Source organism: Setaria italica, chromosome IX (assembly GCF_000263155.2).
Source record: "Setaria italica strain Yugu1 chromosome IX, Setaria_italica_v2.0, whole genome shotgun sequence".
Lineage (NCBI taxonomy): Eukaryota > Viridiplantae > Streptophyta > Magnoliopsida > Poales > Poaceae > Setaria > Setaria italica.
The window spans coordinates 35,439,763-35,456,700 of NC_028458.1; the positions used below are offsets into that span (position 1 = coordinate 35,439,763).

General features: G+C 45.4%; 2 protein-coding genes across 5 annotated transcripts; both read left to right on the forward strand.

Moving 5' to 3' along the window:
• The first annotated feature begins 325 nt into the window (after positions 1-325).
• On the forward strand, positions 326-4,159 carry LOC101759309 (26S proteasome non-ATPase regulatory subunit 13 homolog B). Of its 4 annotated transcripts, none has more exons than XM_022823292.1 (7): positions 326-424; positions 554-784; positions 1,413-1,859; positions 1,952-2,032; positions 2,550-2,746; positions 2,827-2,926; positions 3,590-4,159. In XM_022823292.1, exons 2-7 carry the CDS (start codon positions 638-640, stop codon positions 3,773-3,775), a joined length of 1,158 nt encoding a protein of 385 aa, XP_022679027.1. In that variant the 5' UTR covers positions 326-424; positions 554-637; the 3' UTR covers positions 3,776-4,159. The 4 variants fall into 4 exon arrangements, with proteins under 4 accessions (XP_022679027.1, XP_004983528.1, XP_004983530.1 ...); XM_004983471.4 differs by having other exon boundaries at positions 335-424; positions 557-784; XM_004983473.4 differs by having other exon boundaries at positions 345-424; positions 605-784.
• Positions 4,160-8,792: 4,633 nt separating this feature from the next.
• On the forward strand, positions 8,793-14,262 carry LOC101786733 (1-aminocyclopropane-1-carboxylate oxidase homolog 1-like). The gene is made up of 2 exons (XM_004986715.2): positions 8,793-9,398; positions 14,134-14,262. The coding sequence occupies exons 1-2, from the start codon at positions 8,829-8,831 to the stop codon at positions 14,260-14,262; spliced, it is 699 nt and encodes a 232-aa protein (XP_004986772.1). The 5' UTR covers positions 8,793-8,828.
• The last annotated feature ends 2,676 nt before the right edge of the window (positions 14,263-16,938 follow it).

The window sequence follows — 16,938 nt, forward strand, 5'->3', positions numbered from 1 at the left end:
GCCAGCATAGTCGATGTTTCATCAGTTAAACAAATTGGATTTTAAAAGTTTTTGTGCCGAGTAAGGACAAATTCGCGCAAATTCGTTGCAAACGAAAAAAATGTTCACCTGACAGACAATGAAGTTACGTACCTCTGAATTTTCCGGGAGGATTTCAACTCCCACGGGCCGATTGCACTAATTCATATGGCAGGCCGGTAGTACAACAAACAGCCCACGGGCCGAGTGTATTCGTGCTGTTGGATGGGCCCACACGGCCCATTGGGCAGTCCGCACCGCAAGCCGTCGTCTCCGACTCGTCTCCGTGTTCTCTCCGTCGCACGCAGCCGTCGGGCTCTTCTCTTCTCTCTTCCTCGCAGTGGAGTCCAGGACTCCACCAGATAGATCTAATCGACCGATCCGGATCCTTCCCTTCCGTCTCACGGCAAGTATCTCCCCCCCTCCCTTCCCTTCCTCCCCGGCCTCACCTCCGCCAGCGCTAGGGTTTTATTTTTCTCATAGCTGTCGCTGGTGGTGGTTGTTACCCTCCTCTCTCTCGTCGTCTCCCTCGCAGCAGCCGCCGCCGCAGATCTCCCTCGAACCCTAACGCCCGCCGACTCCTCAGCTCGGCTCGGGAACATCCGGAGTTGGCGTTGCGATGGCGCTGCAGTACGTGGAGGCGCAGCGGCAGGCGCGGCCGGACCTCGCCGACTGGTATGCGTCCCTCGCCGACCTCTACCAACGGAAGCTGTGGCACCAGCTCACCCTCAAGCTCGACCAATTCCTGCAGCTCCAGGCAGCACAGGTTCGATTCCTCCTCTCCTCCTCCTGATCCTCTTAGGATTAGGGAAGGTTTTGCCGATGGATTCCAGATGGGTTAGTTGATAAGGCGGATCTCGCCGCAACCCCACCCGCCCCCTAGTTGTGTCCCTTCCTTCAGTAAGATTTGAAGTTGTGACTGGATAATTGTTGCTAGCCTAATCATTTTGAGTTACTTATGTGGGGGAAATTGCATAAAATTCGCAGTAATTTGGCAATTATTTGTTGCTAATGGTTCTCAATTCAGTTCTCATATACTGTCAGCTTCACCAGCTTGCATCTTGGACGGATAAAACTGTATGCATGTGCAACTGCTGAAGAATAATAATGTCAAATAAAAATCACAGGAAGCTGAGATGCTTTTATACTTGTTGCTTTGCCTCTTTCTAATATATACCCTGGTCTTTTCATCGATATCTCATGTACCTATATATTTTATCATGAGTATGTTCTCTAGTGGATATATCCATCAATTTGGTTGGTTATAAGCATTGCTTATTCTAATCTGTGGTTCACTACCTATGATGATTGAAAGTTTTGTCAATTTTATATCGTTTCACATTATTTCACCTGCTGCCGTTTTTAATCCTCAGTGTCTTTTATTTCTTCCACAGACTGGAGACACTATCATTCAGCTCTACAACAATTTCATCACTGACTTCGAGACCAAGATTAATCTGCTAAAGCTTGCCCATTTTGCGGTGATAGCTTCTCGCCAGTATCCTGATAAGGATGCTGCAATTACTTTCTTAGAGGGGGTGATCACAAAGTTGCGTGAGACAAGGGAGTCACGGATTAATGAACCAATTCTTTACGTGAAGATGCAAATTGCAGCAATTAATCTTGAGAAAGGAAACCAAAAGGAGTGCAAGAATTTGTTGGATGAAGGGAAAACCACTCTGGATAGTATGACTGATGTTGATCCCACAGTTCATGCTAGCTTTTACTGGATATCATCTCAATACCACAAGGCCCGCCAAGAATTTGCTGAGTTCTACAAGAATGCTCTTCTCTATCTGGCCTACACAACTGTGGAATCTCTCTCAGAGTCATTCAAGCTGGTATGTTTTATTATCAATAACATTGTGAACCGTAAAAGTGTGATTCAGTTTCCAAGTTGAGCGGATTTATTGAATATGTTCTATCTTGTCAGGACTTGGCTTTTGATCTTTCTCTGGCAGCCTTGCTGGGTGATAACATTTACAACTTTGGGGAATTGTTAGCGCATCCGATTGTAAGTAATTCTTTGCTTGTGCTTGACTTACTCTGTCCTCATCCTTACTCTTCATGTATTGTAGTTTTTTTTTGATGGCATCCATTCAATTTGCTACTTCTTTTGTGGCTTTATAGTTTTATACACAAATATCAGCAGCATAATTATTTAATTATCAGTGTCTAGTGCATAAGTTTGTGTGCACAATAGATTCAAGCTGCAAATGTACCACTACCACATTATAATGTAAATTTTTTAATATAGAGTGCATTATACAGATGGGCATACTGTAGCCACTTGTAGTGTATTTGTCATCGGATGGTAATTTCTTTACATATTGTTTGGTTGTCGTTGAGGATGGTATAGTAAATCATATGGACAAAATTAATATGGATATAGTATTCTGTTTTAGTGTAAAACAAGCTGATTGATGTAACATGAACATAATTAAATCAAAATTAGAGTAATTTTTTTTGCAAATTACTTGTTTGATTTGATACTTCTTTGATCTAAAAGTTATTTTTATCTGTACCCACAGATCAATAGTCTTATTGGAACCAAGGTGGAGTGGGTCTATCATATGTTACAAGCGTTCAACACCGGCAACCTTGCTCTCTACCAAGAACTTTGCAGGGTTCACAATGCTGCTCTTACTGCACAGCCAGCTTTGGTGCAGAATGAACGGAAGCTGCTTGAAAAGATCAATATTCTTTGCCTGATGGAGATAATCTTTAGGTAATATTTGTGGAATATTACTTCCCTAACATCACCTCCATTTTCTTTTCCTTTGACATGGTGTTGTCTTCATGTTGCAGCCGGCCATCAGAAGATAGAACTATCCCATTGAGTGTTATTGCTGAGAGGACTAAGCTTTCTGTCAGTGATGTTGAACATCTTCTTATGAAGAGCCTCTCGGTAACTTCATTTCCTATTTTCCTTTTGGTTTCCTATATTCTTTTTAGCAGAAGATGTTTTCATTTTTGTGGAATGCTGCAACCTTCTCTACTTTATGCCCCTCATTTTTAGAACTTCTTTTCTGTCACTGGAAACTCAAATTATATTTACATGATGGGTTATTCTGAAGTAGCAAGATTTACTTGTGATACACATCACAATATCATCGTTCTCCCTTTTCACTTCTTTTTTTTTTGTTGTTATTGTAGTTTCAATGAACGGTTTCCTGGAACATTGTTATTTTAATTCTTTCATTTCGTTAGAAGTTGACCAATCGTGTGGGCGGCACATTTTGCTCCACGTGTTTATGAGTGTTTTTTAATGAAATTTTTTATCTCCACAGACCTGTCGTCCTTGTTTTAGGCCTATACTATTTGCAGTGTTCAAGACGTCGACTATAGTAATTTCTGATACTAGTTTCTGTATTTTTAACTTTCTTTGTAAGATTAGTTTTTGTTTGAGCCGCAGCTATAAAGCTTGTTCTTGCAAAAGTGCAACCTGCTGATGCCTTCTACTTAGTTGTTGAAGTATCACTGGAATCATGGGTGTTGTTTATCCAGTGTCTCATTTGGCAGCCATATGGTTGGCAATCCGTTTATAACATTTCTTTCTTTTCCAACGCAGGTTCATCTTATTGAGGGAATAATTGATGAAGTGGACAGTACAGTTCATGTCTCGTGGGTCCAGCCTAGAGTACTTGGAATTCCACAGGTAAAGGCTTTGCGTGAAAGGCTGGATGCCTGGGTTGGAAAGGTGCATACCACATTGCTTTCAGTTGAGGCGGAAACCCCTGATCTTGTTGCTGCGTAATTTCACGTCTGTTCCACATCTGCGAGTGGCGCTTGGTCAGCGAGGTCTTGTTGCAAAACGAGAGATGCTCTGTGTGACACTTGTAGTCATCGTCTTCTGGATAATGAAACCTGCTGCCCTGAGCATTTTGCCTGCCTGCGTCCTACTGATCAGGGCCTGTAATTTCCTTTTGTTATCCTATGGACATGGATGGTTAGAACTTCATGGAGTGTCACGGAGACGAGGCTGATGGATTGAAAATTTCATACTAGCAGGGTGTTACTGTAGTTTCCCAGTTAAATTTGATTTGTAACTGAGATTATACTCGTATGTTGGACATGGATGCAGGAAAATCTTGCTGAATCTTTCCAAGTCTTTAAAGGATCGTTGTGGTTGGTGTTTGCATGTCGCGTTGCGATATACCGGCGGGATTTGATTCTCTGTGAATTTTTGGGTGGTATTCGGTTTGGGCCTGCAGTGTGATTAACTAGTAGGTGTGTATGTTTGCTCAAGGGATACTAAAACGGGTTGAAGGTTATTGCCATGATTGCATCCGGCCGAATTTGGATTCGCATTTGCACTCGTATATTCGATAAAATATGGAAGTTAAGCGGTGAATACCATATGTTCCTTGATTGCCTATGTATTTGAGATGTTCATGAAGCAACTGGCCATAGCATCAATGTAGGAATGGGGTGTTCTTGTAAATTAATTAGGTGGTAGAGTGAGGTCGTAATTTCAAATGTCTAATCCGTCTGAAAGTAAATGGCAACTTCTTTCTGTGATCTCTATCCTCAAATCATATATAGATACGATAGCTCTGCCCCCCTACGCTCTTTGAAGTTTTTGAAGTTCATGACTGACTGCATCCGCCACTGCTCCCCTCACACCCAAGATACTTCCGGAAGAGGGGCCGATGCATGCAGACATGTCTTTGAAAGGTTATCTTCCAGTAAGACAGCTCGCAGTCATAGCAGAGGATATCAAATCGAGAATTACCATTCATTCAAATAAAGATGCAAACTTTACAATGTAACTATAGGTTGCACAGAAGTACATGAAACAACAAAAAACAGATGAGATTCTGTAATTTTCAACGACATATAGCTCATGGTACGTGATATAACCACACTCGAGAAAGTTCACAAACATAATAACTATTAGCATATATGATCAGCTGTTGAGAAACAAACAACACACCATATACAGAAAACCTATGCTTCCATGCGTACAGTTTCTTAATTTCAGAACATACTACTTTCTAACTGTAACACCATCAGAATGATCCATTTATTTCCATTCTTTTAGTATCTTTCACTGTTTCCCTTATCTATCCATGCAACATGATTCAGAAATTCAGTTGCATTTCAGCGGTGGTTCTCCCAACCGACTCTCCTTTTCTTTCTGAATCCAGTCCAGGATCAAGCCTCGCAGCCGGACAGGTGCATGCACAACCCAAGAATTCAGGAAGCGAGCGACCATAGGATTCCAACTCCCCAGCTCCTGAATCTCTTGTTGCACCAGCTTTCTTTTCGTAGCCCCCCTAGAAGTTATCCGTGCACCTGGCATCTCCATCCTTGACTTCTCAAGCACAATGTATTCAGTTCCATGTTTAGACTTCCAAAGCATTCGGTAGACTGCCGCTTCGGTGTTCTGGTAGAAAGAATCTAATGATTTTGGCAGCACGACCTCATTCATCTGGTCCAAGGTAACGTCAGTATCCATGCAATGCTGTTCTTCACCGTATATTGTCACTACTGCAGAACTTTTTTCTGCAGGAAGGCTATCCTTTGAAGTACCATGGGGCGTAAAGAGGAGTTCAGCTTTCAGATATGGAGAATCCTTCATGGAACTGCTGCGTTCAGATAGTGAGGTCTTCTGTTTGTTGTACTCATATAGTGAGACTTGACACTGCAAGTGTATTAGAATAACTGAATCCAGAGAAGCATCCGGAAATCCTACCATATCTAGGTTACTAATACAATGAAGCTTATTCTGACCATGCTGCTTGCAACATAATGGGTCTGGACGAAACCATTGAGTGCTAAAGCTATGAAGATTGTCCCAGTGTTTTCTGTGGCACAAATCAATATTTGGCACCCACGAGAAGTCCTGCATAGGTAGTTGAGTAAGTTCTTTCTTAATGGTTTCAACTATAGGCTGGAAATGAGTGGGAAACAACTGCAAGCACTTAACCACAATCCCAACCATGTCTGTACTTTCTGAAATCTGTAGCATTACAGCGAAAAAGAAGTCTTTCTCCGGTGCATTACCGTCTTTCTGGATAAATTTCAGGCAAGCTTCTATTCCATGCTCTGCAGTAATGTAAGGAACAAACCATAGTAGATACGAAGGGTGCTCATCTTCCCGACCAATTCTATGCTGTAGTTCATTGCCTGCCAAAAGGTGCTTGATAAGAGAGTTGAAGGGCATGTGACGGTGTGGTGTGCCACCAACCTCGACAAATCTTACAAACTCCCTGGCCCCATCTGCAAACCACTCAAACCTTTGAACTGTGGATCCGCTCAACTCACTATTGTCGCGGAAGGCAGAGAAAATGAATGACTTGGTAGCATGCACAATCCGATTAGGCAGGGAAGAATTATTCACCTCCCGTTGCATCCGTTCTTCTTCAAGGATTATATGCTTCCATTTGTGCAGTGCGTCGTGGCACTCTTTAGCAGCGTGCTTGAGCTTCCTGCGCCAACGCAGCAAGGATGCATCAGTGATGTGCCACTTGTCTGATGTCTCAAGAGCAGCCTCCAGCCTGATGTGTGCCATCTCTAACCTCTCCAAGTTTCTGGTTGCATTTGATTCCGCATACCTCTGAACCAGACCCGATAGGATTTGGCTAACTGTCTCCTGGACAACCGCAGAACTGGCCATCTCCGCCATTAGGATTAGCATGTGTAGCATTCCTTCCTGCGCAGGAAAGGGCAATGTGAAATATTACGCATAAAAGATTATATATGAACTGAATGTGGGGAAATGCAGTCCAAGACTTGGTGAGCAAAGAGAGGGGACAGGGACTGGCCATGAACATGGAGGAGACACAGACAGAGAGTATGACAGCGAGGGGTGTGGAAGAATTGGTCTCCACAACTCCGAGTGGAAACACGACTAGGCAAGTCAATAGAGTCGGATATACAGCGCATGGTGCGGGGGACCACAAATCAAGAGACTCACCTCTTAGCTGCAGCTAGCTTAGTTTCTGACGGAATGGACGGACGATGGAGGTTACTATTGTAGTGTGGATCGATTACAAACACACACCAGAGAGAAGCTGATCAAATGGTGCAGTGGTTTGTGTTCATTCTTACTGAACCGATCCAGTGGGCTGTACCTGTATATATAGAAGTGGGAGAAGCAGAGGTTGTGCAGGTCTGAAGCTCAAGGAAATGCAAAGCCTATCCAGTACTCCTTCCCTTCCAAATTATAAGTTGTTTTAGATTTTTCCTAAGTTCATACTTTTACTATACATTTAGGGCCTGTTTGGCAGGGCTGTGGCTGTGGTTGAAACGGTTGCGGCTGTGGCTGCTCTGGTGAAGCTGAAGCCGTTCTGGAAAGTGTTTGGCAAAACGGTTTCTCCTGTGTCTTTAGGAATGACTGTGATAAATCAAATGTCATAGATGACCTTTACTATGGATTATTTGAATAGATGGATGGAATGCTTAACATTTAATATTTGTTTATAAATTTGAGTTCCTTAGACATTTAAAAAAATAAAAGGATTATTGTTTAATAAATAATAAAAAGGATTATTTTTACTCTTTAATTTTTCTTTTTCCTTAATCTGGTCCACATCCTTCCGTTCATTTTTCTCCATCTCCCGATCTTCCTTTTTCCCTTTTCTTTCTTCCTCTCTTTCTTCTTCCTTCTCCTTTCTTCTTCCTTCTCCTTTCTTCTTCTTCCTTCCTCCTTAGCGCTCGCCTGCTGCCTCCTCGCCCCTGCGCGCCTGACTCCCAACGCCACCAGCCCCTGGCTCCCTTGGCACCTGACCCCCTACCCCCAGCACCGCTCCCGACGCCCCAGGCCCCCTCCCTGGCCGCTCCCTGGCGCCGCTCAGCACTGCGACCCGGACAGCCCCTGCGCGCCTCTGCCCAGGCCCCTGCACGCCGCTGTTTACCCGTTTGCCGCCACCTCACCACCACGCCCGGCCCCCCTGCGCCGCGCCGCCCGCCGACCACCCACTGCGCGCCTGCTCGCCACTCCGACCCCTCCGGCGCTGCGACACCGCGTCCAGGCCCTGGCCGCGCCGCACACCGCCGGCCACCGTCCGCCCCTGCGGTTGCTACGGCTCCAGGCGCACCGGGGAGTCTGGACCATGCGCCCGCTACCACACCAGGAGGCACTCCCACGGCAGCCAGGAGGGCGTCCTGGCCACAGGAACGGGGCGCCGCCAGCCCCTCCGCCGGACACAAACGGCGCGCCGCTGGCCCTTTCGCTGGCCGCATCCTAAAGCCCACAACCGGATCTGCCCCTTTCAGCCGCCGGAGTCCATTTTCCAGCCGTCGGAGCCGCATCCCCCTCATCCATTCCGCCGCCGCCGCCACCAGAGCGTGAGACCGAACGAGAGAGGAAAGGAGCGGTGGCAATTTGGCTGTTATTTCCGCGAAGTTCAAGGGTAGTTTGGTAACATGGGTGGCGCGGATGGAGGGGGAGCCGGGGGGGGGAGCTGGTTTTTCCAGGTCCTCCTTCCTAGTACAAATTGAAAAACGGCTTCACGGGTGCTTTGCGAGAGAAGCCGTTTTTTAAGGGCTTCTCGAGAAGCCTGAGAAGCCGTCCAATAAATCCTGCCAAAGAGGCCCTTAGAGTTAGGTCATGTTTGGCATGGCTCCAACTCCGAGTAGAGCTGCTCCACTCCAGAACTTCAGGTGGAGCCAGCTCCACTCCAGAACTAAAATGGTGTGTTTGGCTAGATGGGTGCTCTCAGCTCCAAAAAAAGATCGATTTCAGTGTGTATTGCCATTGTTGCCCCCAATTTAGGCCCCATTTGTCATCCTCTCCAAGCACCATCCATCTCTCTCGGTCAAGTGAGCGCCTGCCCCTCCACGCAATCCCAAGGGCCTCGGCTATGGCGTCCCCCTCCGCTCCGGCAGCCCAGTCCGACCGCGCCGCGCTCCTCAAGGCCTTCGACGAGGCCTGCACGGGCGTCCGTGGCCTCGTCGAGTCCAGCGTCTCCTCCGTCCCCGCGCTCTTCGTGCACCTGGACCCCTACGCCTCCGCGCCGCTCGCGCCACTGGGCGTCTCCATCCCCGTCGTCGACCTCTCACTCCCCGCGCCCGCCGCTACCGAAGCCGCCCGCAATTGGGGCTTCTTCCACCTCATCAACCACTACCAGGCCCTCGGCATCCCAGAGGACTACCCCGCGCGGGCGCTCGCCGCCGTGCGCGCCTTCAACGAGGTCCCGGCTGCCGAGCGCTCCACGCACTACGGCCGCTCCATGGCCGGCAGGGTCTCGTACTTCTCCAACGTCGATCTGTTCCGGACCTCCGCCGCAAGCTGGCGCGACACCGTCCAGATCGCGTTCGGGCCCCAGCGGCCTGACCCGGCGCGCATCCCGACCGTCTGCTGCGAAGAGCTACTCGAGTGGGACGTGCATGCCACCGCCGTGGGGCGCGCCCTGCTGCGGCTACCTGGCCGGGTGGGCGACAGGGCCGGGGCGGCGATGGGCGGTGGGACTGGGCGGCGACGGGGCCGGCCGACGGCGGGCTGGGTGGCCACGGGGCTGAGGCGGCGACGGGCGGCGGGGCGACGGGCGATGGGCGACGGGGCGGGGCGGCCACGGGCGGTGGGGAGGCGACGGGTGGCGGGGCGACGGGCGACGGGGGCGGGGCGGTGACGGGCGACGGGGAGGCGACAGGCGGCACGGCGACGGGCGGCGGGGTGGCGGTAGGCAGCGACGGGCGGCGGGGCTGGGCGGCGACGGGCGGCGGGGAGGCGGCAGGCGGGGCGGCAACGGGCGGCGGGGAGGCGACGGGCGACAGGTGACGGGGGTGGGGAAATAGTCACGGGTGGAAGGGAGGAAACAGAATGAAACGTTTTTGTGTAACAAGTGGCATTGGTGGGTAATTACCCACCAACTCCACGAGGAGGTTCAAAAGAGGTTGTTTTGGAGCAGCAAAAGAGGTGCTCCAAAACTTCAGTTCCATTTGCACTACAGCTCCATGGAGTTGGCTGCTCCATGGAGTTTTGGAGTTGAGGTGTTTGGCTGGATTTCTTGGTGAAGTTGCTGGAGTTCTGGAGTGGAGCCATGCCAAACACCCCCTTAATATATACCAAGGTGGGTAGTAAATCTATGAATTAAAAAAGTTAAAATAACCTATAATATGGAACGGAATGCGTAAGTACTCACTCCGTTTCAAATTGTAGGTAGTTTTGGCTTTTCTAGATTCATTATTCTTACTTATGCATCTAGACATAGCGTATATTTACATGTATAGTAAAATTTATAAATATAAAAAAATTAAAACGACATATAATTTGGAAAGGATCGGATAGGGGAAGCTGCACTAACAGTGCGCTCTACGGTCTACACTTCGAGTGCATATCCCTCGCAGTCACAGGAGCATGTACGCGTCCTCCGTTATTTTGACTAGTCATCGTCCTCGACTTGCAGTGGTGGGCTCGCCATTGTCGTGCTACTGCTCCCCCGCCCGGGTGCAGCTCACGCAGTTACAACCCTTTGCCTGTTGAAGCAAAACGAAGTATCAGAAATTCAGGATACATGTTCGTCGCGCGGTTGAGCCACGAGCCGACTTTTTTGTTTTCTTTTTTGCCTTTTTGAAAGATTCTCACAGATACATTCCTGGTGGAACCATTTTAAAATCTGGACTCTTAGCTGGGCGCCATCCACGCTGGCGCTAAGCTTACACGTCTCAGCGTCAGCCTTCCTGACACCAAGATCCATGCGCAGCTACTGACACGGATGCTGACGTGACGAGAGCTTGGCGCCTGGCGCCGTAGATCTTAACGCCGAGCAGTTACCCTATACCTCTTAGCGTTTCGAATGAAATAAGTATAATTATTTGAGGAACATGTAACAAATCACACTGCGATTCAGTTGGCTAGAACATGAGCTTCTTATCCCAAAGATCTAGGTTCAAACCCTTATGTTGAATCTTCAAACCCAAGTCCTTGGGATAAGAAGCCCGTGTCCTAACCAACTGAACCACAATGTGGTTCGTTGCATGCTCCTCAGAATAATTATACTTATTTTATTCAAAATGCCAAGAATTATAGGTAACTAGTCGGCACCAAGATCTATGGCACCAAGCTTCGCACCAAAATCCATGGCGCCAAGCCCCTGCCACGTCCACGTCCGCGTCAACAGCTGCGTATGGATCTTGGCACCAGGAAGACTGGCGCTGAGACGTGTAAGCGTGGATGGCGCTAAGCTAAGAGTCCAGATTTTGAATTGATTCCACCAATGAAGGTATTTGTGAGAATCTTTAGTAAAAAGGACTAAAAAAACGAAAAAAAGTCGGAGCCACCATATGGGGCGGCGACAGTCTAGGACAGGACCAGTCGGTCGGTCGGCCACGACAAAAGGCGGCAGGACACGGGTGACCCACAGCGCACAGCACACTGGGGGTAAAGTAGTAACAAGATTTCAAAATAGGTCTTCCGTTCTTTCTCGGAGCAAATAGCTGGATACAGTACTAAATATGCATGCCATAGGAGAATAGTTTTGGGTAGGTTCTTCGGATTATGGAGTTGAATTGGATATCACTATTTGGTATGTTAGGAAATTTTAGCCCGATTAAAATTCAAAATTCAGTCTAAACTTTATCATACTAAAATTAGCCAAGTACTATTGGAGCCGAGCTAATTTTTAGCTCATTCATTGATAAAAACCCATTCTATCCTTAAGTGCAGGAGAATAAGGGATAATTGTTTTTGGAAGGATTGTCCTTTGTCATTATTATTTAAATTTAGTCTTCATTAGCTGAGCTTGAAGAGCTAATGAACTAAAATTTAGTTAAGGAATTGACTAATCCATACCTATGTTTGGACATCAGGGGAGCTGATTAAAATTTAGCTCCTGATACAAACATATATTATGTAATCTGAATTCGTATACTTGATACCAACTATCCGATCCAATTATTTTATCGATGCTTTTGGAAAAACAGAATCATCATATTAAGGACAGATTTACTTAGGGGGTGTTTGGAAGGAGGGGCTAAACTTTAGCCCTGTCACATCGGATGTTCGGATACTAATTAGGAGGACTAAACATAAGCTAATTATAAAACTAATTGCAGAACCCCTAGGCTAAATCGCGAGACGAATCTATTAAGCCTAATTAATCCATCATTAGCGAATGGTTACTGTAAGCACCATATTGTCAAATCATGGACTAATTAGGCTTAATAGATTCGTCTCGCGATTTAACCTAAGGGTTGTGTAATTAGTTTTGTAATTAGTCTAAATTTAATACTTCTAATTAGTGTCCAAACATTCGATGTGACGAGGGCTAAAATTTAGCCCCCTCCTCCCAAACACCCCCTTATACAACATATGTTGATAAAGACAACTCCTTGTTAGTAACCGTAGAGAAAAATATGAGACAGACAACACGAGACATGTTCATACAGATAGCTCGTCGTTAGCGACAATAGCAAGCTTGTCCCTGCTTAGCGAAGCAAGTAACGTGGAACGACCTGGCAGGTCAAAGTTGCCAAAATTGTGGTGAAGCACAAATTAAACTCGAGTCATATCACGTTATTATCAATTGGTTTTGATAGTACTTCCTCCGGACATGTTTCTATCAGTGATTTTTCACATTTGTCGATTTTTTTTGGTGCGTTTGTGTTACAGTGATCACATTAACTCTCACGCGGTTTCTTTTTAATTTAGTGGTGGATATGCTCACAATCCTTATCGCTAGAGCAAAGAATCATGGACAATTTCGCGGTGTTGTGCCTCATTTGGTCGATGAGGGTCTTTTGATCTTACAGTATGCAGATGACAGTATTCTTTTTTGGAACATGATTTAGAAGAGACAAAGAACTTGAAGTTACTATGTGCTTTCGAAGAGTTATCATGCCTCAAAACCAATTTCCATAAAAGTGAACTGTTTTATACGGTGACCCACAATCGTTTAGAAAAGATATGTCGAACTCTTTTGGTGTAGGGAGGGATCTTTACCGTTTAAATACCTTGGAATTCCTATGCATCATCTAAGGATAACTAATAAAGATTGGATTTCGAATGAAGAGAGATTTCAGAAGAAACTTGGTAGCTGGAAAGGAAAACTTCTCTCTGTAGGAGGCAGGTTGGTTTTAATTAACTCGGTCCTTTCCAGCCTACCTATATTTATGTTTTCTTTCTTTGAAGCTCCTAAAGGGGTTCTCAAGAAGTTAGATTACTATAGGTCAAGGATTTTTTGGCAGTATAATGAATATAAGATAGATTAGCCAAGTGGAATATCATCCATACACCAAAGAACTTAGGAGGACTGGGCATATTAAATTTGGAGATTCAAAATAAGTATCTACTAAGCAAATGGCTTTTCAAGTTGCTAAATAAAAAAGGTCTGTGGCAGGATTTTCTATATAATAAGGCAATTACTCAGGTGGTTAAGCAACCTGGGGATTCTCAGTTTTGGTCCGGCCTCATGTGAGTAAAAGATGATTTTTTTGTCTTTTGGATCTTTCAAGATCCAAAGTGGGAGACAAATTAGATTTTCGGAGGATTTTTGGATCGGTGATAAACCTTTAATGCTAGCTTACCCCATGCTGTATAGAATCGTTAGAAGGAAATTTATGACAGTAGCTAGCGTTCTAAATTCTGTCCCTCTTAATGTTTCTTTTCGGAGAAGCTTAGTAGGGGACAAATTAGTAGCATGGCATGATCTAGTATCAAAGGTAGCTGCTGTTAGCTTAAATGAGGAGAATGATGTCTTTAAGTGGGATCTACATAAGAATGGCAACTTCACGGTTCGCTCAGTGTATTCCGCAATGATACAACATGGTACTTTACCAAGAAAATGCGATCTTTGGAAACTAAGGGTTCCTCTCAATATCAAAATTTTCCTTTGGTATTTGAAGAAAGGTGTGATCCTCACTAAACATAATTTGGCAAAAGAGATTGGCATGGCAATCCTAAATGTTGTTTCTGTAATACTAATGAATCTATACAACACTTGTTTTTTATTACCATATGGCTAGGTTCATTTGGAATACCATACATATTGCGTTTAATATTCAACCACCTTCCAGTGTATCCAATATGTTTGGTTTTGGGCTCAAAAGTCTCTCTTCTAAACTTAGACGCCAAAATTTAGTGGGTGCGACTGTTCTATGTTGGGCCATTTGGTTGAGTAGAAATGATATGGTTTTCAATAGAGCTTCTTCTAACTCTTTTTCGTGCAGGTTATTTTCAAGGGACTTACTAGATCAGAAGTTGGTCATTACTGTTTAAAGAGGAAGAGAGATGATCTGAAGATGGGATGCAGGAAGTTGGAGTCTACCGTCACGGAGCTCTTCAACAATTCTGGTTGAAAGTTTAGGAAAGCTTAGTTTTCACTCCATATTTGCTACTTAATCTGAAACTTGTCTAGTAGTTTAAGCACTACTTGATCTGTAATGTGGCTACATACACTCATGTGTGGGTACAAAGGCCGGAACAAATTTTCCTTTATCTAAAAAGGGCGTTGCTAGCGCCCAGACGTCCGATGGAAAAACTTCCCATCGAACGCTCCGTTGGTCAATCGCAACATCAAAAAATAAAGTCTGCAATATAAAAAATAAACATTTGCAATATAGAAAATCACCGTTTGCAACATCAAAAAACATGTTGAAAAAAAATTATTAGCCATTTGTTGATGATGAGGAAAAAACCCCGCCGCAACATATGTTTCGTGTTGCAGGAACATTCAAATCTCTCATTAAAAATGCAACATCCAGATAAAACACTTGCAACATGGGTGTGAAACATATGCAACATCGCAACATCTAGATCTACTTTGCAACATCCACATGAAACACTTATAACATTCTTCTGAAATATCTGAAACACTTGAAACATACGCTTGCAACATGCAGTAAACCTGGAAGGAGGAGCACCGCACAGCGGGATCCGACGCTAGGAAACGGTGGAGGAGGAGGAGGATGGCGGCGGCCAGTGCGGCTCGCCCCTGGCCGCGAGGGAGCGGCGCTTGGCACCCTTCCCCGTGGAGCTCCTCAGGCGGCCAAGCCCATTGCCAGCGGAGCAGCTCCTCCGATGGCCGGCGCGGCTCGCCCCCTGGCGTGGGGGAGCAGCGACCCGCGCCCCTGGCACTCGAGCGGCACCCGGCACCCTTCCAGTGGAGCTTCTCACAAAACGGCATCCGGGAGAGATCTAGAAGAGGGAGTCGGGAAAGGAGAGGGAGAGAAGGAAATGACCGCACAGGAAGTCCATCTAGCCTTTCCTTGCCATGGAACTTTCACTGGACACGACGTGGGCGTGCTCCCTGATGGCAAGCGCGAGCTCACCGTCACCGTCGACCGAGATGCGCAAGGAGCTCATGGAGGAGGGCCGTGCTCCGACTTCATAGAACTTGCTCTGAGAAGTGACGACGCTTGTAAGGTTGCTGAAAGAGCGAGAGAGTGGAAGGAGACGAACGGGTGGCGTAGGAGGTGATAAAGTTGCTAGCTGTTTTTTTTAGCGGATGTAGTCGCTGGAAATAAATGGACGCGGAGGAGTAGAAGCTACGCGTCTTTTGGAGCCAGCGAGGCAGCCGACGAGACGTCCGATTTTTTGTTCCGAGCCGGACACCCGTACCTGAGCATTGCCGATCTAAAAAAGTGATCATATTAACTCGCAGTGAGGAAAACAAACGGATTTGCATGCATATTTGATTAATTAAAGCATTAGTGTTGGCTTGGGAACGATCAGTTAGCTGCTTCTCTTTTTTCCTCTTCTGCTGCATGCGACCATGCAAATCTGCTACAAACGTGGCACAATGAGCAGTAGAATCCAAGCAGCAATTACCTTTGTGCATACTTTTCCTCTCCATGCATCTAAGAAACAGGTCCGGGATATATACGTCAAGTTATGGGAATATATACTATAGTAGATGAAATGAAACTTACGACCTACCAAGTGATTTAAAACAGAGTTCATGAGTTGTAGGTAGGGATGCAAGTTATAAATATTTTGGGTTATTGGATTGACCCAAAAAAAGTTAGAAAATGAACTAGAACAGCATTTCACGTTAATAATTTGGGAGGAAATATAAACTAGAGTGGCATGTTACCGTAATTAATCAGCTGATCTGGAAAATACTATTGGGTACCCACTTACATCCCTAGTTAGTTAGTTGTAGAATGCCGAATTTAATGGTCCAAATTAAACTCCTAACATCACACGACCTAAATCCTATCTCTCCTGAAGCAGTGGACCTAAATTTTTTATTATCCTTGATGAAGAAAATTTGACTCGAATCCTTGCTCTGAAAATATGTATCTTTGATGTCTTGACTGATTTTTTCTCAGCTTAGCAAGTAGGAACGTGTTTGTTCCTTGTCCTAGGAACACGAAAACAATCTGTCCCTGCACATGGATCCGGTAACTTGGCTGCCAAGATTTTCTATGGCAAAGAAGTGACTCCAATACACTACTTATATCATTGTATAGAAATGGCATATGTATGAGAAAATTAAAATTCCTCTTTGATGAGAGGGCATTATGTATTCTTAATGTGCCGACTTTCAACTTATTTGGACATGTTTGGATGGGCTAAAAATGAGGAGCTAAAAGTAGTACGTCAAATTTTGCATCTTTTCTTTGGTATTGACAAAATGTTGCTAGTGTTCAAGTTGTTTGGTAATTCATATAATTTTGTCCATTCCCTAAACTTTAATTATTTCATTCCCTAAACTTGTATTATCTTTGGTAGATGAGGAGAGAAGGAAGTGAGCAGAAAGGTGGAACAAGATAGGTCTTTGAATCCGAAGCTTCATGGCAGTGCTCCTTAGGCTTTGCTTTCTGAAAATATTTCATGTAAATTTATCCAAATACGAGTTTACACCTTGTGTTGCAGAGTCCTTGCATTTGTCTCATCCAATAGGGCTATAATAGTTCTGAGATCATGAATTTTTCTATTTCTCCTTGCAAATCAACCAGCTACACGCTACGCTGCAACTTAGCATGGTATTTTGAGGCAGGCTACTTTTATTTAGCAGATATTTTGCATCA